The sequence below is a fragment of the Camelus ferus genome, chromosome 30, assembly GCF_009834535.1.
Source record: "Camelus ferus isolate YT-003-E chromosome 30, BCGSAC_Cfer_1.0, whole genome shotgun sequence".
NCBI classification, from domain to species: Eukaryota; Metazoa; Chordata; class Mammalia; order Artiodactyla; family Camelidae; genus Camelus; species Camelus ferus.
In genome coordinates this window covers 24521820-24549425 of record NC_045725.1, presented here as the reverse complement: position 1 = coordinate 24549425, position 27606 = coordinate 24521820, and the positions used below count along the sequence as shown (strand labels likewise).

At 41.9% G+C, this 27606-nt stretch overlaps 1 protein-coding gene across 3 annotated transcripts in view; it reads right to left on the bottom strand.

Moving 5' to 3' along the window:
• Positions 1 to 13110, bottom strand: part of TNFRSF11A (TNF receptor superfamily member 11a) — a 52668-nt gene extending 39558 nt beyond the window's left edge. Inside the window, exon 1 of one of the 3 annotated variants that reach the window (XM_032470353.1) lies at positions 13005 to 13110. Coding sequence is in view for 2 of the 3 variants with exons in the window: in XM_032470352.1 (XP_032326243.1) it covers positions 12379 to 12456 (78 nt within the window). In the remaining variant the exon portion in view is untranslated. Of the gene's footprint in view, positions 1 to 12378; positions 12946 to 13004 lie in introns of those variants that run through there. The other 2 variants (XM_032470352.1, XM_032470351.1) reach the window with 2 other exon arrangements.
• Between the last annotated feature and the right edge of the window lie 14496 nt (positions 13111 to 27606).

Below are 27606 nucleotides of genomic sequence, written 5' to 3'. Positions count from 1 at the left end.
CAGACAATTTTAGGTTTTGTGGCTACAGTAGAAGGACCCTAGACAGAGGACTTGCTTATAGTCCATGGGAGAAGAGTGACAATTTTAAAAAAACATGTAATGGAATCTGGTTGTAATGACCATGATGAAAAAAATAAAACAAAGCAGGATAAGCAAGGTTTTGGGAGACTTTTGAGCAGAGGGAAAGAGGCAAGCTAGTAGCAGGCATCAGGAGGACAAGTGTTCCAGGTGGACGTAAAAAACCATAAAAATGCTGGGGGAGGGAGCGTGCCCGCCTTGCCCAGGAACTGCAGGAAGGCCTGTGTAACGAGCGAGCGAAGCAAGGGGAGGCTGGTGTATAAACCAACCAACCGCACACGACCGATGACATAATTTACCCAGAGAGCGAGTGAATGTGCGCCTGCAGCTCCCAGACTGTGTGCTACTGACTTTAGGTTCTTATGAGACATTGCTGTTACCCCATAACGTTTTGAATAATAAGCACGTTATGGTATTTTTACCACCAGGCAGGAAATACATTTGCTCTAAGATTTTTTAGTTTTTATTTTTAATTGTGGTAAAACCCAAAATTTATGATCTTAACCACTTTGCCATGAGATTTTTAAAAAATAGGTATTATACACAGAAAGAAAAAACCTGACTTAAATCAGGTTTGATTAAAAAAAAAGCCTTAAAAATGTAAAGTAATTGTGGCTATAGGAAGACTTGGCATATCCACCATTTTGATTTAGCAAACGTAACAATCAACTTCATGATCTGTCTTGAAAGTTGCTTTTTATGGCCCCATCAGCGTTTTTTTTCCTGACCACCTTGATTCCAGATAAGCTTTCTTTTTTTAAGAAAAAAAGAGCAATGTACTTATTCAAACAGGAGCCTATCAAAGGGCTATTGATTTTTGCTTATCTCTCTTTATTCCTTTCTCCACAATGCGTTTATTATCTCTCTTCCTAGAAAAGAAAACATATGGCTCAAGGGAAAATGAAGAAATAGCCTTGCATTTCAAAACTTCAATTGCAAGTTTCTTTGTCTTCTGGAGAGATAAAGGTGAAAAAAGCCTGCAGCTGTGGGCTACCTGAAATGAAGGCGCAAGGAACGTTTGTTTCCTAAACATGATAATTAGGATGGGTTTGACTTGTCCTCGTGTCCTCACCCCACAGGCTCCGGTGAATGCCCCTTTATTCTCCCAGTGTGAAAGGATTTTTTTTTTTGCCATTCTTGAATTTTTTTTTTTACCCTTTATTCATCTGAGATGAGAACTGCTTTCTCTTCTTTCCTGTTGGAAGCATTAATGACCCCTGTGCTTCCACGCAGGCCCTGGTCTGCTGGACGTCAAGGACCTTTCCAGGTTCTGTCTCTGTTCCGGGGGTGGACCAAGCTAAGAAGGCCTCAAGCCCCCAAAGTGGCCAGGGAAGGGACAAGACTGCCCTGGCTCTCAGAGTGAAGTCCAGTGGTTCTTAAATGTGCACAGAATCACCTGGAAATCTAATTAAAATGCAGATACTCATTGGATAGATCTGGGGTGGGGCCTGAGATTCTGCATTTCTAACAAGCTCCCAAGGGATGCTGGTGATTAAGTGGCAAGGTCAGAGATCGTTTAAGGCCAAGATGAAGTTCTCCTCAACAAGCCCCGCCCAGGATCCCAGGCCTAAATCACACTACAGCCCCTTGCTCCCCATTTCTTTCAGACCACTCTTGTGGCCCTACTTAACCTTCGAGCCCGTGTCAACTAGGCTGAAATGTGAAATCACTGATGCTGGCCATTTTGGTTTGACCGAAGATCTCCCACCTCGACTGGTTAGACCCTTGTACTAGATGGTCTGGCATCCACCCAGACAGTCTCCTATCCCAACCCCTTTGATGCACTGTGGTTGTTATCTGTGTGTTTGCTCTTCCCGGTAGACTGTAGGCTTGCAATGAGGCGCTCAGCATACCATCCGCCTTCCCCCATTCACTGTCCCCAACATTTGTCAACCGATGTCCCTACACCACTTTCAGGGCTACCCCCTGCTTGAGTCTTTGATTAACTCTGCACTCACTGGCATTCCAAGCCCCCTCACCTGGTTCTGAGTCCCCATGTCTGCTACTCACCCACTGCTCACCCACACGCCACTCTACGAACCGCATCCGCTCAAGGGTCGACCTTGTCCCTGTGCTCTGCTCAAGCCTTCCCCACCTTTATTACCAAGCCAGATGCCAGCCCTCTCTCTGGCTTGGCACACGTCCAGCCTCTTCTGAGGAGCCTTGCCCAGAGACTCGCCTGAGATACTCTCTACCCTTCCCGTCATCCTACTACGCACCCCATGTAACCACATCTTACAGCCTCCACTGTCCTCTGTGGCCACATCCAAGGGCTTCAACTAGAAGTTCCCCCAAAGGACTAAGCCAGTGCTGGCTACAGAGCAGGAGTCCCCAAGATGCTGGACCTGGATGGAAGATGCTGTGGGGAGACTGACCACGTCATGATGGCTGGGGTTGGGGCACAAGACACCACTGCCCCGGCCTCTGGAATAATCATTGCCATGCCGGGCATTCTTCACCTATCTTGCTTTTCGAGACCTGAAATCCCACATCCAGCACTATCCCTGGATTCATCTGAACTTGTCCCTCTTCTTCTTATATTAATTTGATTAACACAGTTGAGTTTCACCTTGTCTTGCTTCAGCCACAACTGACCTCAACTTTTTTTAAAAACAAACTCAACCAACCAATATTATTCAGTACCTTTCAGCACCACCCTGTGCCAAGCGTGGGAATCTGACTCTCCTCCACTGCCATGTTCACAGACCAGTGCTTCTCAATCCTTCATGCAAAAGAGTCTCTTGGAAATCTTATTAAAATGCAGATTTTCTAACAAGCTTCCAGGTGATGTGGTTGCTGCTGGTCTTTGAGTAGCAAGGTCAGAGATGACATTAAAGACCAAAAGCCAGTACTTTCTCGTATCTCCAGACTCTGTACAGTTATCTCCATCTACATAATGGACATGGAGAACTGCCTCTCCCGTGGCTGGATACAGACACCATTTATCTTATGGAACACGTACTGCGTGCCAGACCCTATGGCTGGAGGCTTTCCCTTCCTTATCTCCCTTGTCTCCCTGCTACCTCACAAAGAGATGAGGCAGCCGGCTCAGACAGTTCATGATAAGTACCCTGGCACAGTGCCATGCACACAGCGAATGTTCAGATTCTCGGTAAATTAATGAATAATTTTTCCTGGAGGATGGTTGTGATCTTTTAACTTCCCTTTACAGAAGCCTATAATAGTTTCCTACTAGTTCAGAATCAAATTCACACTCCCAAGCATGAACTTGGAAAGGCTCCACCAATCTGGGGCAAAACTAGAGACACTCTTAGGGGGAGCAGTTTGCAAAATCAAGATCAGAAATCTCTTCCTGGGCTCAAATTCCCTTTCTAATCGGGATAGAACACAGGTCCACCTAACACACAACACAGCTGCTCCAGCCTCTGACGCTGTCGCTCACGCAGGGAGCAGAATGCCTCTCACACTGGATGAGGCCACTGTCGTGAGGCCACTCTGGACTCACTGTCCGGGCACAGGTCAGCCGGGCGCCCATCGCTCCTGCATTCTCTTGCCCGTGAGGACTGCTCTGCCCAGTGAAGATGACCGGTTGTGCATTCTAGTGCTTTGGTCATTTGTAGTTTTACACACAAGTAGGACCTCAATGGCCTGGTCACAGGGACACCAACTGGGGCAAGGAAAACCTAAGCCCATAGGAAGGGGGCACGTTTTCATGGTTTCATTTTTTAATTTTTTAAAACTTGTGACCATCAGAAATTAATGGGTTAAAGTTTAAGACCGTGGATTTAGATTTGTGCCATGATACAGACATCAAAGTAGGGCCCCGGTCATTTGGGCCAAGAGCGATATCCCCAAATTCATGGTTATTGTGGTAATACTAAGACATATAGAGCCTTTAAAATATAATAGAACTACATTTAACCTCTCACTGTCTGCTGCCCTGAGACCTGGAGGCCTTGTTCCCCGTCACCCCCTCCCTTGCCACCCCATACAGCACAGGGCCTGGCAGGTGGCAGAAATGAGATAAACACCAGCCTGTGAACTGTCTTAACAGAAGCAGGAGCAGGGCTATGGTGCAGGGATATAGTACAGCTTATTTTTGGTGGGGGAAGGGTACACAGAGGAGTCAGAGATGCCTTTGCTTTGGGAAGTGGCAGAGATGATTCAATATGTCACACTTCTTTTCCTCCTGAGTCAGGGAGCAATCAGCACACAGACCCTATGCTGAGAATGCTGAGGGTGTCTGTTCAAACTCAGGTAGCCTTAAAGTCACAGCATTTTTCTTTCTGCTTAATAACAGTTAATAACAGAAAGCCCTCAATGAGTGGACATCCTTAAGCAGATCTGGTTATGCTATTTCCCAAAACACTAAAAAAAAAACTTGCTTTTGTTCCCCTAGTTCTGGAGGTCTCTTTCTCTGCTCCCCACCCCGTCATAAAGGCAACTGTATAAGCAGCTTCCCTGAAGGGTCAAGGCCATGCCACTGGAGCAGATGCCTGGGAGGGGTTTCAGCTCTGTCATTTCTGAGTTGTGCAAACTGGGCCTCTCTGTGCTTCAGTTTTCTCATCTTCCTGGCAAGGTAGAGTGAGGATTAGAGAAAATCTGTGTCAAACCTCTAGCCCATGCCTGGCACACAGTGCGGATTCAACAAAGGGCAGGTGCTTTTAGGAAATTAATCATATAATATTCACTTACAGCTGTGCTCAAAACCTTCTTTACAGAATCCTCAGTCCACAGCAGTGGTCCTCAGACCTAAGTGTGCATCAGAATCCCCTGCAGAGATGGTTATACCAAGTTGCTGGCCCCCACTCCCAGGGTTTCTGATTCAGTAGGCCTGGGGGAGGGGACCTGGCAATGTGCATTTCTAACACATCCCTAGGTGCTGCAGACGCTGGGTCCAGGGGCCACTCTCTCCACAGGGCAGAGTCCTAACTCCCTCCTAAGGTTTGCTCACACGGCCCTTCACCACTAACCAGGACCTTCTCCTATCCCAACTTGTCCAACTTGTCTCTGGTCTCTGGCCAGCTCTGGGCTCCAGACAACCGGACAGGACTTGATTTTCTCCTGTATGGCTTTGCCTGTCCCCAGCTCTGTCCCCTCCTCTGCTCTCTCTGCCCTCAGAATCATGCCTGTCCTTCCAGTCCCAGACAAGCACTACCTGCCCGCTCTCTGCTGCAATCCCCTCCTATTTTGAGCTTCCACGGAACCTTGCTTGCACGTCTTAGCAGCTTTAAACCCACTTAGCTGCAAGGCATGAGGACTGTGCTGTCTTATCTTCCCAACTAGATGGGGAGCTTTCCTGGGCACAGGCCACATGGGGTAAATCTGATGTTTTCCAGAGTGCTTTATGGGAGTGCAAAACCAGGGTCCTGAGAATTGGAAGGAAAAACGCTGACAGAGAGGTTAAAGGAAGTAGAATGAATAACCCGAGCAAGGGGAAGCAGTGGGCTGACAAGCTTCAACAAGAGAAACACAAAAATAAAGATGACGTTGACCAACTGTTCTCTACCCCATGAAAGAACAAATTTGAGGCAACGGGTCACACTGTGGCATAGTATTAGATTTAGGTCTGCTCTAGGGAACGTCCTGACATTGGGAACTGTTAAACGATGCACCGGATTAGCAAGGGCGGATGTGAATGACCTCTACTACGCTTGAAAAATGGAATGGATTCTCAATTACCTTGAACGTTTCAGACGAGATCCTGCTTGGGTGCAAGGTTGAGAGCCCTGGATAGGTTTTTTTTTTTTTCCAACTGGATATGAGTTTGGCAGCTGACTGTGCTACTTAAGAATATACTTTTAAGTCAGTTGCTAACTACATCCCTAAGAGGAACAAATATTTTTTAAAAAATCAGAACCTTAGAAAAGTGGCTTGTTTCCCATTTGGGGGAGGTAATGAGAACCCAAGCCAGCAAACTCTGTGGTGCTAAGAGGATTTGTGTGATATCACATGCCCTTTCTCCCGACTTGCCAGGTTTAACCGTCACATTCACGAAAAGTTAAAAGTTTTTCTTCCTCATTTTTAATGGAAAGTCTTCAAATTTCTGGTAGCTGGAGGAGGTGCCATGTACTCTTCAACACTGAACAGGAAATGTAATAAGTTATTATTACTCCAATGAACTGAAAGGGTGCTTTCTGCAGTCGGTTCTTCCTGACCCTTGGAAACCCGGCAGCTCTCTGACTTTGCTTGTGCCAGACAGGCATCTGGGTCACCTGCTGGCCTAGGACTTTTTTGGGTAGGGTAGGCCCAAGGGGGCTGGGCAGACAGGAAGGGAAACATTCATCTGAGGCACTAACATCCACCAGGAAAATGTGTTTCATGCAAGCGAAAAGTTTTTGCCGCGCTACAGGTCCAAGGTAAACAGTGCTTCAGTTAAGGGGCAGGTGTTCCATCTGAGGCCAGTGTGGGAAGACCATGGGGTCAGGGCTGACGTGGGACCCTCTGGGGATCATGGGCTGCTTATCTCTTTAGTCCTGAGTTTTTAAAACTCTGCCTACATCCTGAACTTCTAATTCTAAAGACACCTTTCGGTCCGGAAATGGCTCTCCATTCCAGAGAACACACATTTCCTGCAGATCCCAATGCTTTGGGGCCAGCTCTTTGCTTGTTTTCTCCTCTATGGAGTCTAAGGAACTTTGCCTCTCAACAACATAATCCAAAGCAAGTGTGAGTCCACATCCTCAACAGCATCCTTCTTCATCGTTTGGGGGAAAAAAAAATCCTTCTTGAACCTGAACCTGATCTGATTTTGATTTGGACTAAGACAGAAATTTCCTTATTAAACTGTGAAAAAATACAATCAAAATGGTCAGCTGTTTTGTTCTGACATCTACCACATTTTTTTTTTATAATCAGTCCAACCACATCCTTTGCCCCAGTATCTTCAGCACCTATCACAGCTTGCTGGCTCTGAAATTGCTCGTGCATTTGGCTTCTTTCTGTTACCCCATCCCTGACCTGATTCAAGCCTTTACCAGCTCTACCTAAACCAGAGACTGTGGCCTCCTTACTGGGCCTGCCCCCGGGCACCCTTCTCCATAAAGCACAAATCAGATCAGTCCCTCCCCAGCTCACAATACATCGAGATAAAGTCTAAACTATTTTCCTGGCACCCAAGGCCCTTGAGTGCTGGCTCTGCCTCTCCCCCTGCCTGCTCTTGGAGTCCAGGAACGCTGTCCTCTTTACAGTTGCCTGAAAACACTGCACCCTGTCAGGCCTCCCCACTGTTCCCACCACCAGACAGAGCACGAACCGCCCTCGAAGCCCTGGCCTAATGCTGTTGTCTTGTCCCTCTGTTTGTACTTTAGACACACACAACCGCATGGTAAGGAAGAAGAGGATATTTTCCCCGGCACTTTCAGGCTAGTTAAGCAGTCTAGTCCCAAGTGCTCCCCGCACTCTGAAAGCACTCCGGTGACACAAGTGTCCCCCTGCCTTCTAACCGTCTGCACGTGCCTAGACTGGGCGCTTCCAGGGCTGTGCACGGTTCTCTGTCTCCTTAGCTCCCCACTGCAGAGCGTCCCAAATGGAGGAAGTGATCACTTTGTTGAACTGAAGGAACACATGGAACACAAACGCAATCTCATTTCTCACTGTTGAGCGTCGTACCCGGAAGTCGGTGGTGGCCCACAAAACAAAGACAGAAAGTTAGCCCACGTGCAGGCAGAATGTGCTTCAGACGGCTGACCGCGCTGCCGTGAGGACGGCCGCGCCAGCCCCTGCCGTCCGGCCGACAGACGCCTCGCCGGCCGAGCCCAGCGAGACAGGCGGCAGCTGCCAGGGCAGCAGGCAGGTCGGGCTGCAGGAAGCAGCCTGACGGCGCCTCTGGGAACGAGGACCCAGATGCGGGCTGTGCGGAAGCTCGTGCGCCGCCCACTCTGCGTTAAACCTCAAAAGCTCGCTGAGAACTTCAGACCGACCGGGCCTAATGTTTTGCTGAAGTCCACTGTCTCACTCTTGGTTTCTTCCAGCTCAGGGCTTTGGTTGGGGGCTGGAAAGGATGAGTTGAGCTCAAACCGGTGTTTCTAGCAGCGGTTCCTAGAGTAAGCCCACCCATGACGGCCAGAGAGAAACACAAGGAGAAGGTGCCGGACTTCCTGCAAACCAGGTGGAGAATGTACAGGTGCTTGGAAAGAAAATCACCTGCCGGATAGAATCCCACCCAGGCTGGCTCTGCGTGTGTGCAGGTGGGGTTAGGTCTCCTTCCCTTGAGGGCTGGAGTCGGGTCGCTGCAGAGAGACAGCAGCCAGGCTACTGGCTGTTCTGGGGGCACCTGGCCTAGAGGAGATGCCCTGGGGAGATGCTCACTCTTAGAGGTGAGGACCTTCAGGGAGGGATGCAGACCCCCATCCACAGCAAGAACAGCCTAGACAGCATCCCGTCCTCTGGACTCCCCATGTGGGAAAAGCACTAATATCTTTTTCCATGCACTTCAAAAATAGGAAAATACCATGGGGGAAATTTTAATACTGACCTGGCAGAGAAAGTTCAGGCAGCTCCTTCTTTAAACAACACCCTCTGCAAAGGAGGCCCTGCTTTGGAACTCCCCTTTTCATGGCCTCATAAAACACTGATTTATTGACCTTCAAAGATACACCTTTATTGTTTCAGTTTTCCTGGTGTAAGAATTTCTGGTAGATAACTGAAAAAGCAAGCTCATATTTCCTTATCAACACGGAGAACATGTTCATGTTACAGATTTGCCATTTTCGGGGGAAGTGGTGGGAAGGAAATAATGCGGGAGGCATTCGAAATATCTGTTATCAACAAAAGGACACTGATCCCTGAGTCTGTGATTCTCCAAACAAAGTATTAACATACAGCCAAGTCTTCCCTCTAGGAGGGGCTGGTGGGGCAGGAAGAGAGCTGGGCAGGTGCGGGCACCCACCTATCCTAGGGCCCTGAGCCCCACCCGGGGATTTCCTCTGCGGGGTCTCCCCACAGGCCTTTCCAGGGACCTGCAGCCTATCTGTTTTTGATCAGTCTACCTTAGCACCTCAACAAGGGCCATACAAGAGTTATCTCAAAAACTATAAATGTTTAATGTCCTGCCTGTCATGGGGTTTCTTGAATTAAGCCATTAAGCTTTGCGCTATCTGTAAAGCCATAAAAATTTTTTTTTCTTTTTTTTGGCAAGATTCCTTTAGGCCTAACCCACTCACACCACCTTCTTAAATAGAAAGCTCTCTTCCCCAACTGCCTCTTGGAATCATTCCTTCTCTGACCCTTGATTTCCTCCTCATCCTCCCGAGACCACTTCGGAAGCCCCCTCCTCCAAAAGTCCTCCAACTGATTCCTCCAACTATACCCTGTCCTTCCCTCCACTGCCCTGTGCTTCTCATATCACAGGCTGAGTAGTTATTATCACAGCTTCACCCGTCTTGTCCTCGACTGGACTGTGACCTGTGAGGACACAGCTATGTCTTCACCTTGTTTGTCACCAGCACAAGGTTTTACATCCCATGAATGTTTGCTGGCTTGGATATGAGTGAATTTGCCCTTAGGTCTTGGATAACTGAGGATACACATGGGTGTGTGATCAATTACCCTAATGAAAACAACCTGCTCCTATAGTTTCTTAACTGGAATAAACAACAGGACTATCAACATAAAAACTTTAAATGTTTTTTTTTTCCTGTATGCAAATAGTCTTCTTATGTCTGAACACAAATTCCCTCACATGTACAGGTGCACAGAGATATCACAGAGATGTTTTAAAAGCAAAACTTACAGCCTTCCAGGTAAGCTGAAATTGATTTAATACAATACAAATGAAACTAAATACAATACTTGCAGATAAAGCATTCTAGAAGCTGTTTCTGCCAACTATTTTATAAAAGCAACACTCCCCACTCCTCACCAAACAGTTCTTCAAGCCTCACCAAGTGTGTGATAAATAACATCAATGGATCACCAATGCAATTCCTTTTTTTGAACCAATACAACAGGTTGGCCAAATAAGCAGTAGTTGAATACACAGAGTGCTTGAAACCACAGTATCTTTGGAGGAAAATACTGCAACATTACATCGAGCTTCACTTTTCAGAATTAATGGATTTCCACTAGGGAGACTGGGCATAAACATATCATTTGATTAGAGCTATCCCAACATCATTTGAGTGTTTCCTGTTTAGCTATGATTAAAAAATGCACATAATTCAAGTAGCCAAAAGGGAAAGGGAGGGGAGGTGGCACTTGCTGAAGATATCTCTGAAAAATAAATGTTTTTTTTTCCAAACAGGTAAAACAATTTTATTTCACAGTTGTCTTTAAAACCACAAAGACACTATGTTCTCCATATAAAAACGTTAGTACAGATAGCTATACTTTCTAGAAAATGATTATATAGACCCTCTTAAAGAAAAATGTACCCCATTATATGGTTTCAGTAAAGTTGCTTGAAAAAAAACTCACTTTTTTAGGACTGATTCCTAAAATGAAAACTAAATGTTTTGATAGCATTTGCTGTTAATGTTAGAACCTAATGTATTTTATACATATATGGATGTAGCCTTTGCAATAACAATGTGAGATGCTTTTTTAAACTGTGCAGTGAGCCGGTTTTTCTCAGGTGGTTAGCTGTTCACTGGAGTCTTGGTGCCTTAGTTCAAATAAGGTAGCACCCTGTCCAACCTGTTGAACACTTAATTAAGCAACACCAGAAGTGCTTAAAACGAAAAAAATTCCATTAGGTTTTTCCGCCTTCTTTTCCTTCAACCACTCCTAGAGACTCATACGAGTAGAAACGAAATGGACTGAATTTTCTTGAGAATTTTCTGTTCCCGCCCACTCCTGTTATTTCTGTCGAGGCCGTAATACCAGGCTGGCATCCCCTCCTTCTCACCCAAATACAGTTCTACAAGTGCCTCTCTCCTGTCTTCACAGGGTTCTGTGCAGTTCTGCTTAACAATGCCAACAACAACCTAAGCCAGTTTTAACAGAGAAGGGAAATCTGAAACTGCCGAAACCCAGAAAACCACCAACATTTACCCTTCCCTCTGAGGGACTTCCAAGTATACAAGACTTTTACAGTATTTGTGGTGCTGGGTTTCCTGCACCTCCAGGATGACAGAAAACCAGTAACTGCCTTTATTTACTTAGAGACGGTACTGACTGATTTAGTAAAGAAATTTTTTAGGGGGGCCGGAAATGTGGACAAGGATCTAGGAAGGTGCTCATTTTCTGGCACCTCTAGCCCTCTTCATGCTGAAGCCCTTTATCAGCCCCGTGATACTCCAGGGGGAAAGGCCCCCAGGGGAGCCCCCGGTGCATCCCCGCCTGGGGAGCCCCAGAATCGCCCGGCACCAGTGAGACTCACCACTGCCCTGCTGGGCCCACCTGCCCCTCCCAGCCCCATCCCGGGCTGAGCTCACGGGGAACAGGGGTGTTTCTGGCTCCACCACTGGCTCAAGCACCCCAGGTACCTTGGTCTCTCCAACTGCAAATACTATGTTGTTCTAACATCTTCAAAGAGTTTCTAAGGATAAGCGATTCCATGTTATTCCGGGTAGATACTGAACTGGTGGGCCTTAAAATCTTTGTGGGGGCAGTCGGAGGGGAGAAAGGAGACATAAAAAAGAGGGGAGCATTAAAAAAGAAATCTGATGTCAGTTTTTCTGAAGAAACTACCAAATTCTGTTCCCATACACGCTCTAGACATCCCCATGAGGCGATGATCGCTCTAGTCTTCAGACAACCAACGAAACAGTTGGGGAAAAGGTGCGAAGCCCAGTTACAAGCCCAAGTTACGGCGAGCTCCTGGGGAACTCAAAATGGCCCGAAAGGAGACATCGCATTTAGGATGGTTACTTAATATGGGTATTGTCTGCGACTCTGAATTTTTCCCTGGCTTTTTCTGTTCGCAGGGGAAGGGGCTGTGTCTACGCCGCTGTGTCCGCAGCGGCTACTCTGAGTGGGCACCTAGTAGGTGCTCCAGAAATGTGAGGAGAATTAACGACACCACCAAAGCCTGCTACTATGTGGGACTTTTGTAAGCGCCAGTGTCTGGGTGTTGGGGTCCCGCAACCACCGCTTCTGCGCCCCAAGACCCCTCCCCTCGCCCTTTTCCACCTTCCACCGTCCAACTCGCAGCGCCGCAGCTTTCCGCCCTCCCCGCCCTCAAATCTTCAGCTCCTGCTTCTCCGTCCAGGTCTCAGGACGTCTGGCAGCCGCCGCGCCCCGTCCTTTCCCAGCTCCCGTGGAGGCGTCGGGCGCAGGGAGCGGGTGCGCAGGGAGCGAGGGAGCGGGAGCCCGGGCGGCCCTCCGAGGAGCGCGGCGACGGGCGGGGAAGGCGCCCGTGAGGCGGCGGGGGCAGAGGGCGCCCGGCGACCTCCTTACCTGCAGCAGGCCGAGCAGCGTGCAGAGCGCGAGCAGCGCGGGCAGCGGGCGGCGGCGCCGCCGGGCGCGCGGGGCCATGGCGCGGAGGAGCGGGCTGGGCGCCGCGCTCAGCGGCCTCTGCGGCCCGGGCCGCGGGGCTCCCTGGGGCCTCGGAGTCCGCCCGCCCCGCAGTCGAGCCCCGCCCCGCGGCGCCCCGCCCCGGCACCTGTCCCCGCCCGGGCAGCACCCCCTTTCCCGCCGCGCCCGCCAGATGGGGCCCGAGCGCGGGGCGCGACGTCTCCTTCCCTCGCGTGCAGAGAGGGACAGGGTGGGACCTGAGGTGCTCTCCGTGCCCGCCGCCCGCGTCCTCTGCCCCACTGGGCGCCCTCGAGCGCAAGTTTGCCTGCGACCTGCCTTAGGGTGCCTTTCACGGTCGCAGACGTGGCTGGCCTGCTTCCCGGGACTCGGGGGCCGGATGCCCGGGGAAGGACAGCCGCCCGGCGGCCTGGCCCGGCCCCCCGCCCGCCTCGACTCGTCTGTCAGGCATCCAGGCCGGGCCTCCCAAAGTGGGTGCCCCGCGTCTGGGAGTTAACGAGGCGAGGATCTCCACTGGGGGTTCCCTGGACAACAGTGAAAGGATCACCCACTCTAGCGTCCGGCACGCTTCGCAATGTCCTCGTCCAGTTTTCCGGTCAGCAGACAATTCCTCCGGCCTCCCCCCGGCTGCCGGCTGCCGGCCGCCGTTGTCTCCTCCCCTCGCCGCACTTCCAGGTGGTGCCCGGGGCACGCGTCTGCCCAGCCTTCGCCCAGATAACTTTTTGAGTGAAAACGCTTGTTTCTTGTCAATAGAATATAGTTTGAATTCCTAGAGTTCCAGAGCCATCAACATCCCTTACTTTTGGCCCCGCATGTGCTGTATCTTCGTGAATATTCCATGTGCACTCGAAAAAACTGTATTTCACTGTTGCTGGTTGAAGCGTTTTATAAATGTCAGTTAGGTCAAATTGGTTAAAATACTCAGTGATTTTGTCTCCTTGTGAGAAAGTTGTGGAAATTTCCAACAAAAACTGTGGCTTTGTTTTTCCTTTCAAGTTCCGCCAGGATTTTTTCCCCCTACGTGTTTGAATCTCTTGATTAGAGGCATAAACATTTAGGATTATTATGTCTCTGATGAATTGACCTTTTTATCATTATTACATGTCCTCCCTGATCAGTGGTTAAATTTTGTTTTCCGAAGCCTTTGATATTTGTTGTATAGCTACTTCACTTTTCTTATGAATAGCAATTACATGGTGTATCTAATGCTGCGATTTTAATTTATCTATGTCTATATAAAGTGACAGCATATGGTTGGGTCTTGCTTTTTCACTTTATCCAGTGTGACAATCTCTATTTCTTGATTGAAGTGTTTAGGCCATTCACATTTAATGTGATTATAGATATGGTGAACTTTGCTATTTGTTTTCTATTTGTTCCATCTTTGCTCCTTTTTCCCTCTTTTCTTACCTTCCTTTGGATGTTTTGAGTATTTTTAGGTATCTTTTTTTTTCTCTATTGTTAGCTTATTTTATATATCTCTTGCTTTGTTTAGCTCTTGGTTTACAACATGCATCTATGACATCACAGTCTACCTTCAGATAAAATTCTGACACTTCAGGTATATTGTAAGGACCTTAGAACAGCATATTTCCATTTTCCCCTCCCACCTTTGTGTTACTTTAACCATGCTAGTCACCTTGCTTTGCAACTCTCTGCTTTGCAGCCCGATTGGTGCACTGCCCAGTTACTTTTTGCTTTTGGAAAGCAATCTGGTAGTGTTGATTAAAAAATTTTAAGTACTTTTGACAAAGCAATTCCATATCATAGCAAAAGAAGCACGTTACAGAGTTATATCATCCCATATTTGTAAACAATGATCAGAAACATGATTTTATTTATATAAGCAAAGGAAGTTTCTGGACAGACAATAATAATAGGAAACACTAATAGCATGCTTACACTTACAAATTCATTTAATCCTCGCAACAGCTTTATAAGGAGTACTACTATTAGTCCCATTCTACAGATGAGGAAACTGAGGCAGAGAGGTTAATAACTTGCCTAGGGTTACTTGCCAATAAGTGACAGAGATGGGATTCAAACGTCTGGCTCTGGAGTGTGAGCTCTGCTTCACTAAACACCAAATTTTTTTCTTCTTTTTTTCAGGTTTTCTTAAAAATTGAACTGTATGTATAGTTGATTTACAATATTTGTTAGTTTCAGATGTACAGCAAAGTCACTCAGTTTACATACTTTTATATATATATTCTTTTCCAGATTATTTTCCATTATAGCTTATTATAAAATATTGAATATAGTTTCCTGTGCTATACAGTAAATCCTTGTTGTTTATCTGTTTTATATATAGTGGTGTGTATCTATTAATTCCATACTCTAATTTATCCCTCTCCCCCACTTTCTCCTTTGGTAATTGTAAGTTTGTTTTCTATGTCTGTGAGTGGTTCTCTTTTGTAAATAAGTTCATTTATATCCTTTTTAGATCCCACATATAAGTGATATCATATATTTGTCTTTCTCTGTCTGACTTACTTCACACAGTATGATAATCTCTAGATCCCATGTTGCTGCAAATGACAATATTTCATGCTTTTTAAGGCTGAGTAATATTCCATTGTATGTATGTATATATCCTTTATCCATTCATCTTTTAAAGCACCAAATTTTTAATACTAGATGAGTTGCAAAAGCGAAACGAGAAACTACTAATTTTAACTTTTGATATTCCTATACTATTTACACTGAGGAAAAATTACTTTTGCATTTTAACTGACAGGTGTGTAAATTTGGTAAATAGATGTTGAAACTCAGGGGAAGTAAGTACAGGAATGGTCAAAAGTACAGATTTTAAAAATGTGTAACTGGCCTACTGTTGTCTTGACTGTGGAGATAGGCTTTCTGGCAATGGTGGTGGTGTGAAATTATGATTTTAATAAAAGGAACTGACTTGTGGGAGAGGGTACTTTCACTGTGGCACTTTAAGAGAAATACCAAGGCTGACTCCTGGCACATTTCCAACATCACCCCCTTCTTTTTTCAAAAAAGATTAGGGGACTTAAAACTTCTGCTTGGAAAGCCCCAGAGGTGAGTGCGCCAGTTTTGGAAGCACTATGAACAATAGAATGTCCATGTTAACATATTAAATCTAGAAAAAAAAAGTTTAATTAAAAAAATGAAATTACTTTTAAAGACTCTCTATATTTACAAAACTATTACTCAAATAATTCAAATATTTTATGAAGATTAATGTAGAATACATTTGTTATCAACAAAATCCACTAAAATGAGCTTGAGGACATTATCTTTCCTAGATAAATAGCATTATTATGAGAAACATGGAAGTAAGTTAAACCAAATGTTATTTTTCCCTATTAAGTGAAGGATGCACACACTATATAGCTAAAGAGATTGTTCATCATTGACAGAAACTAATTTAAATGTTACTTATGATTTTTAAAACCCTCACATTTATAAGCACATGTACAATTAAATTTTGGTTATATGTAATAAATGTAAAATATATTTTAAATAATAGATGCTTTAACATTTATTAAAGTTAAACATTTCCAAATTTTAAAAAGTAACCAGTTGACAATGAATTGTTTTTATTTATTCTGTGGAAAAACAAAACACATTATACAAATATAGGAATCATCAGTTTATTTGAAAACTCTTTTACATGGATAGTGTGCACCTCACCCTGGAAATCCCCGCCACTCCCCACTTCTGCAAGAACTCTTTAGTTTTCAGAATCAAAAAGGTAAAATAAAAGTATGGCTATTATTTTTGTTTCTAGCAGGTGGTTTGTAAGTGTTACATTTTAACAGTCTCCATTTAGGCACCAGAAAACAGGCACAATCTTGTTAATGAAATGCTTATAAATGTCAGCAAGAATGAGAATTAATCAGTTCATATAACTTTTTTCACATGGTGATACAAAAATAATTACTGGCCCAGAGCTACAGAGAATGTATAAAAAGCAGAGTTATTAGGTAAACAGAAGACTACAAATCTTTCAGTGAAAACTTACTAATAAATACACATGTTTTTACTACCTACCTTGTTATGGTTTGCTCTTCCTCTCACCTCGCCTACATAAAATATTTTTTAAACAAAAGTAAACCATTGATAAGTGTTCACTCACAGATAAATCAAGGTGCAATACTATCACATAATGACACCCAAACATAATAGGAAGACTTTTGAGCTGTACACATGGGCACCTAGCTTGCCTTGGTAGACAAGAATGTTTTTCAGTTCTATAGTTCTATTTTGGTATTGAAAATAAATGAATTTCTAAACTGTAAATGTTGTAGTTATTACATGCTTTCTAGATATTTTGTTATATATAAAATGTTTCAAGTGGACACAAGGATTTAATTTGCATTTCCTCTACTTCTTCCTTAACCCTACCTTAATAATATGATGGAGAAAGTGACTGTTTATCCCTTACACATGAACACAAGGACAAGGATTATCCTTTACACTGATGGCAACGTTGTATTGATTAGGTTCAGATTGGCTCAACAGACAACTGTTGCTGCTATCTAGATCGAGATGGAATGATTTATTTTAAATAATATTTTTATTGAAGTATAACATACACAAAGTGTACAGCTTGATGAATTATCATAAAATGAACACATACATGTAGCCAGCACCCAAATCATATAGTAGAACATTACTGGCACCCCAAAAGCCCCTTCATGTTCCCTTTTAGTCATTCCCACTTATCTTTCTTGATAAATTTAATTATAATACCACTGATTAGTTTTGTCTGCTTTTGAACTTTATATAAATGGAGTCTACACTATGGTATGAACTATTTTGTGTGTGGCTTCTGTTCAATATCATGTTTGGGGGAGTCATCCATGTCGTTACTGTAAAGCATTCCAGTATATGACTGTATCACACTATATTCATCATTTTACTGGTGAAGGATATTAGGGCTATTTCATACGTTGGTGGATTCAGATTGCTAATATTTTATTTTATTTTTTATTGAAGTGTAGTTGATTTACAATGTTAGGTTCAGGTGTACAGCAAAGCGATTCAGTTGTACATATATGTACATATATATTTTTTTAAATTATAGCTTATTATAAAAAATTGAATATAGTTCCCTGTGCTATACAGTAGGTCCTTGTTGTTTATCTATTTTTATATATAGTGGAGTGTGTATGTTAGTCCCAAACTCCTAATTTATCCCTCCCCTCCTTTCACCTTTGGTAACCATAGTTTATATTCTATGTCTGTGAGTTTATTTCTGGTTTGTAAATAAAATTTGTACTTTTTTTTAGTTCCATGTATAAGTGATATCATATGATATTTTTCTTTCTCTTTCTGACTTACTCCACTTAATGTAATTATCTCTAGGTCCATCCATGTTGCTCCAAAAGACATTATTTCACTTTTTTATGGCTCTGTAATATTCCAGTGTGTGTGTGTGTGTGTGTGTGTGTGTGTGTGTGTGTGTGTGTGTGTGTGTGTGTGTGTGTGTGTGTGTGTGTACATACCACATCTTCTGCATCCATTTTTCTGCCAATGGATATTTAGGTGGTTTCCATGTCTTGGCTATTGTAAATAGTGCTGCTGTGAATGTTGGGGTGTGTGTGCCTTTTCAAATTGTAGTTTTCTCCAGATATATGCCCAGGATTGGGATTGCTGGATCATATGGTAAGCCCACTTTTAGTTTTTTAAGGAACCTCATACTGTCCTCCATAGTGGCTGCACTAATTTACATTCCTACCAACAGTGTAGGAGGGTTCCCTTTTCTCCACATCCTCTCCAGCATTTCTCCTTAGGTAGGTTTATTCCTAGGTGTTTTATTTAGTTATTTATTTTTTGATGCATGGGTTGCTAATATTTAGTTTAGGAAATTCCACATCTATGTTCATGAGAGATTGGCCTGTCATTCCCTTTCTGAATTGGGTCCTGTTAAGTTTTGGTGTCAGTGTTATGCTGAACAAGACTGAAATATATGGAAGAACTTTGAAGAAGTGTATAAAATGGTGTTTTTTTTTCCTTAAGTATTTGGTAGAATTCATTGATGAAGCCATCTGGGCACTGGGGTTTCTTCATGGCATGGTTTTAAATTACAAGTTCAGTTTCTTTAACTACAGAGTTTTTCTATTTCTTTTTGTGTTGGTTTTGATAAGTAGTTCATGTGTTTGTTTTTAAATAGGAATGTGTCATTCCATCTAATCTTTTAACTTTGTTAGTATACAGTCATTCATAAAAATCTCATATTTCTAATGTAGCATTTGTAGGGGTTTCTTCTTTTTAATTTCTAATACTGGTAATTTATGCCTTCTCTTTTTCTTGATAAGTCTTGCTGGAGTTTAATCAGATTTATTAGTTCAATTATTTAGAATTTTCAGCTTTGTTCATCTTCCCTATTATATGTTTGAGTTCTCTATTTCATTAATTTCTGATCTTTATTGATTCTTCTGCCTCCTTTTGGTTCTTTTCCACCTTACTGAAATGAATATTAGATGACTGACTTTAAACCTTTCTTCTTTTCTAATTTATGTATTTAAAGCTATGTGTACAGCTCCCTATAAGCATGGCTTTAGTTTCAGCCTGTAAGTTTGGTATTTTTGAATTTTTGTTATTTAATAAGAGTATTTTCTAATTTTCACTGTCATTTCTTCCTTAACCTATGGTTTCTTTTAGAAGCACATTGCTTACCTTTTCAACATTTGAAATTTTCTAGTTACCTTTTTGTTATTAATTTATAACTTAATTCCACTGTGGTCAGAGAACAGATTATGCAGGATTTCAGTCCTGTGACGCTTATAGAAAAGACTTGCACTGTGACCCCGCTTAGAGTCATTTTGTTAAATGCTCCATGTACATTTGAAAATAACGTGTACTTTGCAACTGCAAGTTCTTTTGCAACAGAGTTCTTCATAAGATTATCAGGTCAAACTTATAATTGTGTTGTTTAAATCTTCTATGTCCTCCCTGATTTTTAAACTGTTTTCCATCAGTTTCTGAGAGGAGTGGGTTAAAAACATAAGAACCTTCTACTATGACTGTGTGATGATATCTCTTTTTAGTTCTGTAATTTTTTATTTAATATATTTTGAAAAAAATTTTTTAAAAATCACTCTATTCTTCCTCTCTATAAGCTTGACATTCTTTTAATAGTTACCTGGAGACTACAACATGCATCCTTAATTTGTTAAAGTCTAATGGAAAGTAGTTTTATTATTTCCTGGGCAATTCAGGAAACTTAGACTGCTTTAATATCAATCACACCCTGTCCCCACCTCGTGTGCTCTTTTTCTTGGGTATGTATCTTTAAAATCCTATAAGACATTAAAAATTTTGCCCATATATCTACCCTTCCTATTGCTTATTTCTTTTTGCATCTCTAAGTTATCACATAGTTTGAGGAAACTTCCTTTTGCTTGGATAACTTTTTCTGTTTTTTCTTTTTCTCTAGTGTGGGTCTGCTGGTAACAGATTCTGTTTTCTGCTTTGGGTTTTTTTGGGGGGAGAGGGCAGCAGACTGTCCAAAAGTATCTTAATTTGCCTTCATTTTAGAAGGTATTTCTGTTGACTATAAAGTTCTAGAGTGGCAGTTATTTTCTGTCAGCATTTAAAAAAATCCAATACCTTTGTTTTTTGTTGATAAGTCAACTATCAGTTTCACAGTTGCTGTTTTCAAGATTTTCTTTTTGAATTTGGTTTTCAGCAAGTTTACTGTAACATACATAGGCTTAGTTTTCTTTGACTCTATCAGGTTTGTGGTTCATGGCCTTCTTGATTTTTTTTTTTTTTTTTTTTGTCAGTTTGAGGAAATTCTTGGCCATTCTCTCTTCAAACAACATTTCTGCCCAATCTCTCTCTTCTCCTGCCCCGTATGACTTTTACTCTCTTTTCTGTGTTCTGCATTAGGAAAAACAAAATCTCTGCTGCATCCTGTTTCCGGTTCCACATGTAGGGAGCTTGGAAGTCACCACTCTGTCCTGACAAGTAAAAAGCTGAACAAACTGAAAAATCAATGAATCTTCCTAAACCCAAAGAGATCACAGGGCATGCCACTGCCCCCCAAACTGGAGAGACTGACAGGCAAATACAATCATAAGTTACCAGAGCAGAAACTCATGAGCTATAGCCTCTGTGGGAACCAGGACTGCAGCAGGAAAACCAGAGCTGTAATTGATCAATTGCTGGAGGCCCAGAGTGGACAAGTCGGAGAGTTAAAAACTCCAGTGGGACCCAGTCATACAGCATTCCCTACATTTAGGTGAGTTTTTCCTCCAGGGCCTTGGCCAGGGTTTCACAGTAGGTATCAGAGAAAAATCTGTGCCTCTGGCAGGAGGGGAGAGGGAACAATTTTGAAATACACCAGAAGACTCTGTTCTTCTTAACAAGGCCCACCCTTAGGGAAGCTAATTAACCTCAGAGCCTAAGCTGCTGGGGTATTATCAGAGCCTAACCAGCCTGGTGAAGGGGAAAACCCCACTCCAGCCCACTGTTGCCATTCTGTCCCACCTAAAGGGGGAGAAAAAAATTGAGCAATACCTGAAGTTCACAATCCAGAGGCACAGGCTCACTAAAGGTGGAGAGCTAATCACAGGACTGTAGAATGTTTCTCCTTCCCTAACACCTCACCACCCCATTAATAAAGGCCTATTTACAACAGTTCCTCTTATCCAGTACATCACATCTGGTTATCAAGAAAAATTTACAAGGCATACTAATAGGCAAAAAACAGTTTGAAGAGTCAGAGCAAGCATCAGACCAGACATGGCAGGTACGCTGGGATAATCAGACTGGGAATTTTAAAATGATGAATATGCTAAGGGCTCTAATGGATAAAGTAGACAGTATGCAAGAACAGGTGGGCAATGTAAGCAGAGAGATATAAATCCCAAGAAAGAATGAAAAAGAAATGCTGGAGAGAAAAAACACTGCACGGAAGTGAAGAATGACTTTGATGGGCTTATTGATAGGCTGAACACAGATGAGGTAAGAATCTCTGTACATGAGGATTTATAAATAGAAACCTCCAAAACTGAAGAGCAGACAGAAAAAAGACTGAAAAGCAAACAACAAACAAACAAACAAGAACAGAATACCTAAGAACTGTGGAGCAACTACAAAAGTTATATGCATAATGGGAGTATCAGAAGAGAAGAAAGGGAGAAAGAAACAGAACAGAAAATTGAAACAATAATGATGAAGCTAACAACAGCTAACAACATACTTAATGCTGAGAAACCTGAAGCTTTCCCATTATCCACAGTGCTTTGATTTGCGGAGAGAACAGGGGACCAAAGGACCTTATACTTCCAGCTTAGAGGAACTAACCACTTTCTCAGACTGTCTACTGTGTCATCACAAACCTGCTTCCCTCACTGAACAGAAGCCCAAGCTTTTTTTGACCAGAGGTCTTACTCTTGAGCTACTCTGAACATTCCTTAAAGTTACTTAGTCTCTAACCCTCCCCCTCCACCCCCTGAGCACGTGGGAACTCAAGGTCTGTCTTCAGATTTCTCATCTACATCCCCAACCTCTTCTCTTGAAGGGTCTCTTGTTCATCTCGTATTAATTGAATCCTGGCTACCCCTAAGACATCACCTTCCCCGCTATGCTTTTAAGTGGAGGCTTTTCAATTTTGTTCTCACAAACCCCTGTACCTTAAAGCCTAGAGGTAGAACAGGTATGTTATTTGTTTTTCATTTCTCCTTTCAAAGAAAGTATCTTTCCAGTTCACTTACATATTTTTTACTTTACTGAGACCCATTCCTCAGATTATTTATTTCCCGCCTCGTTCCAGTAACTCATTTTCCTCCTTTCCCAGTTTAGATTCTATGGTCCATCACTATAATCTTTTCTTTGCAAGGAGCTTTAATATCCTTGTCTTTTCTCTTCCTCTTATGCATCCGGAAAAACCCAGACCTGGTTTTACTTTATTGTATGTGTACTTCACATCTGCTCCTGAACAGCTAATCTTGTCTGGAAGAAAAAAAAAAAAAGAACATTGAGTTAACTGGCTTTCTTTAAATTCATAATTACTATTCTCAAATGGGCTTTCAAAATTGCTTGGCAGTCCTACAGTTCCCTCACTTATTAATTCTGCCATTCTTGAAAACAACCATTTCTACCTTCTTTCTTCTCAAACCTCCAATACTTTCCACATGCCAGCCAAGCTAATCTCTTTGCTTCATACTTCACTGAGAAGAGAAGAAATTAAACGGAAACCCCCAAATCTTCCCACCACCACCTCTACCAAATTACCTGCAAGTGTATCTATTCTCTGCTTCCTCTCCTGTTACAGTGGCAGCCAGGCTGCATTTGTGCTCTGGACCTCACCCTCTTGTCTTCTCAAGGATTTCACTCACAGTTGGTGCCTGTTACTGCTGCTGCTTCATCACTTCTTCTCACTTTACTGGTTTATTCTCATCAGCATATGAACACGATCTAATTTCTCTCGTTACAACACTTAACTAAACAGCTCTCCTTGACCTTACGCTCCTTTGTAGCTCCCAGTACTACTGCTCCCCTTCATGGCAACATTTCCTCAAAGAGTTGTCCTCTCTAGTCATTGTCTCTCTTTAACCCACTCCAATCAGGCTTCTATTTCCACCAATCCACCAGAACTACTGTTGAAGTCATCAACGACTTGAATCTTCCAATGGATTTCAGATCTACCCTCATCCTGACTAAGGAGCGCGCTACACTTTCTTGGTTCCCCCCTATCTTACTGTATGTTCCAACTGAACCTTTTACTAGTTCCTCTTGCTCTGCTGAATTTCCCAATATGAGAGTGTCCCAGGGTTCAGATCTGGATCCTCTTCTTCACAGTTACTCTCTCCTCAGGCCATCTCATTTAGTTCCATGGCTTTATTCAAATACTGATGACTCTGTAATTTACAGCTTCAACCCTGACCCCTCCTGAGATGCAGACTTGGATAACTAACTTCTGACTTGACATTTACACAGGTAACTCTCAGACATACCGGATCTGACACATCTAAAACAAAACTGTAGACTGACTCTTAAAACTGGTTCCTTACCTCACTATTGTCATTACCCATTATTTCCTCAGTTTTTCTAGCCATAATCTCATTGACATCTTTGGTTTTTCTCTTTCTCTCACTCTTCATGCCCAACCTGTCATGCCAATTCTACTTTCAAAATCTCTCTCAGAGATGCCTTTTCCCCTCCATTTTTGTCCAAGCCATTGTCATCTTTTGCTTGGGTGACTGCAGCCTCTACTCATGCCCTTTTCCAAAGCTTAAGCATATTTAACCATAATGTAAATTGGACCAAGTCATTCTACTGCTTCAACTATGCGAAGGCTTCCCTTTCTAGCTTCTGACCATAGTGTACAAGGCCCTGTAATGATCTGGCTCGGCTCCTCTCCAATTTCATCTTTTGATTCTCCATCTCATTCAAAATGCTCCAGCCACACTGGTTTTCTTTTTCCAGTTCCTTGAATACACCAAGGCCCATGCATATAATGTCCTTTATCCCCTATTTGCACATGGTTAAAGCCTATTGTTCCTAGTTTTAAGGTACAATGTAACCTTAGGCCTTTCAGTAATCACTCTAATTAAGGTAATCCTCCTCAGTCTTTCTCTCTCAACCTGTTTGTTTCCTTGCCTGGCTGCAAGCTGTTCATTGCATCCTATGCCTGTCACAACATAGGTACTCACATGGCACAACTCTTTATTTACACTTTTATTTACCCATATTTTCTACCTCAGAAATAAAGACATTATGAGAAACAGTCAAATACTTTGCTGAGCTCAAAATGCACAAGACTACACAATTCTTATCAGTATATAATGGCTCTATAGAAAGGACATTAGGTTAGCTTGGAACGTAGTATCAGTAAATTCATACTGTTTTAGATCCTTATAATCATCTTTTTAATCTAACTAGAGAACTTGCATAGAACTGGTACCAAGCTCAACAATTCATTCATTCATTCAATTAATGTTTGCTGAGTACCAACCATACACCAGGCATTCTTCAAAACACTGATTGAAAAGGATAGACAACATTTCCTCTCATGGAGCTCAGTCTAGAGAGAGAGACAGACAAAAAAAAAAAAAAAAAAAGAAAGAAAGAAAGAAAGAAAGAAAATGAGTGCTGGTAAAAACCATGAAATAGAAAAACCAGGCTGATGAGGGAGTTACAGGGGTTACTTAAGAGCTGGGCAGTCAGAAAAGGCCAGCTTGCAGTTTTTATATCTAGTTTTTAAATTGAGAACTATATGGTAACCCACATTGTACAAAATCTGTAAATCAGGACATTTGTTCATCTCTAGTCCTCTGTCATCTTTCTATAATTTCTTGAGGATGATTACAAGAGTTTTTCTGGTATGACAAAGAAAGCAAAATGGTCTCCAAATCTGATATGGAGCATATACCTCCTAAGATTTGAAGACTTCTGTATCTTCAGCAAGAAACCTGGATTTTAACTTTAATGGTCAATGGTTAACTGAAGGGTTTCCTTCTTTTAGGAAGCACTAGGAGCCACTAATTTTCAAGAAATGCTAGTTCTTATTTTGCTTCCCTGAGTATGAAAAGTTTAATTACAAAGAGCCTGGAAGTTCAAACTAAATATCGAAGGAGCTAGTTACTGTAAGAATCAAATGTACACTAACAGATGTGAGTGGAGCTGCAAAGAGGAAAGCTTTTCCAAGTTTTCCTCTTTGTCCTAAACAAATTATGTAATGGAAAACTAATCTATTAAACTAACTTACGCAGAACTTTGAAAATTTTTAGTTTAATCACAAATTTTAGTAAATAAAAAGCAAATTTACCTTCCTAGTCTTCATTAGGTTGGATACTCTGGGAGTGGTTAAAATAGGCAAAACTAACAATCAAAAACTGATTTCTGCCTTCTACTGCCATGTTCGGTAAGTCACGCCTGGCATGGTAACCTGTTCACTTACTAGAAGACAAAAGTATGGGGGAGAGGGTTATCCACACTTCAGCGATGCAGTGATTTAAAATTTTAAATTTCATTTTGACCTTTCACAAAACTTCCAAAGGGCTAAGGCACTTTCAGTTTTACTATTGTGTAATTTTCATAAAGTCTTGTGAGGAATAGAAAGTATGTTATTATTTCTATGCTCTTTGGTGGTAAGACAAAACAATTTGTTATAACTTGTTAGAAAGGTGACTATATTGATAAAATCCATATAAAAATAAATTAGGAAATGATTTACCTTATTAAAGTATTCACTCTAAAGTTCATTATTTAATACATGATGGAAGGCTTCTGAACAGAGAAAGCTAAACATTTAAAGAATTGTCAAGTAATTATCAGAAATAAAGATAAACCACCGATGAAGTCATAAAGTCAATGAGAAATTATTAATACTACTCAACAATGCATATTTTACATAGAGGTATTTAAAATATTGCTAGCTTCTCTGAAGATCCGTACCTAAAAGTATCCAAGGCTGCAAATGCCAACAGTAGAAGAAAGGGCTACTTTTCCAGTAAGATAGTAGTTTAAAAATTTTAAGAAGCAGACTGCTATCAACAAATGACAACCTTAAATAACATTACTGACAAAGAATTTTTTAATACCTATAATGACACAAAATGCCAGTTTACAGACAACATAAATTTTGCTACATTGAAGTCCCTCGAGAAATCTATTCATGAAATGATCTAATTGGAATAAAAATAATGGAGTAGTCTTTAATGAAATAAAAGGAGTTCAAATAGTAAAACAGTCCTCCAATATAGACATGCTTTGGACAGAATTTTCCAGATATTATTGAAGACTCTTTGCAGAAAAGCAAATAATTTACATTCCTTACCACACTGAAATGAAGGAATTATCTATGTACTATCAAAAACACATAATAAAGTTTTCTTTTATATTCTGTTAAGCTTACTAATATTAACTGTTGTGTACTTTATGATTGGTATGGTCTTATACAGTGCACAGGAATTTTTATTTTCAGGTTTTTCTTAAATATACGAACAAAGTAAACCATAAAGAAGGCAATCAAAACAAAGTTTCCTATAGTTAGTCCTGAAGGGAAAATACGAATGATGGGACGTGGCACTCTCTCTCACAGTGTGATCAGAGCACTGATTCCACAGACGAAACGCACAGGAAGCATCCTTATATAAAAATCGTCTAAAATCCAATTCTTTTGCCAATATGCAGAAATCTACCAGATACATTTATTATTTTTGAGTGGTAGTATATATCTTCAATCTGTTAATTTTTAAAGTGTACTGAAATAAAATAGTAACAAAACCAAGTACACTGTAAAGTTACATTAGAACTTTCAAACACATGGCTATTCACATGAAAGGCTAAATTTATTTCATAGTTTGCTTATAAGAGAGTCAACATCCAACATAAAGTTGGAATTCTGTTACCTGGCCAATCTGGGGAATTTTAGGAATTAGAGTGGCTAATTACAAAGCTCTTTAAATATACATTATTTACACAAAAAAACCCATGAAGAAACTGGTAATCAGCCTGAAATGTTAACTACAGTTAGTTATTACTGTTCAAAGATCAAAAAAGTGGATCTAGAGAAAGTTACGTCCTTAAAGAACAAATGATGGTCTAACATAGGTTATCTTAAAAATTGGGTTCATGAAAAGACAATTCAATACACACTGATTTCACCTCCCCAAACTTTATCAGAGACTATTTGAACCAATTTTTTTCTGTAAGAAAAAGAAGTTTGATAGCAACTTGGATTGAGGTCCCATGAAAATTACTTAAATTACTCACAAATTCAGGTTGTTAAGTCCATACGATGTTTCGCAAAGTAATCTTTCAAAGGGGCACTGATGCAAATAAACGAAGGTCAGGGACACTGTGTACAGAGGTAGCTGGTGCTGCCATTCAGTGTTCTTGGAATAATTCAGCAAAACTGGCAACTATGGCACTTTTGGATTTCTGAAAAATTATGCTTGCTTTGGAGCATAATTTCAAATTAACTTTTCATTACTTTGTAAGCCTAGCTTTTATTTGTACCATTTTTACTTATGCTTTAAAAAGACTGAGGATGGGACTTTTACAGCTTGTTTTAGAAGAACATTCTTAGTCTCAGTGATGAGTGTCTGTCTTGTCTTGAAAGAGTACCTATTTTACCAAAAAAAAAAAAAAAAAAATCAATGTGAAAATAAATGTGAAGTCTTACTGACATTAAGATATTTAACAGTATAATAAGGGAGACTCACT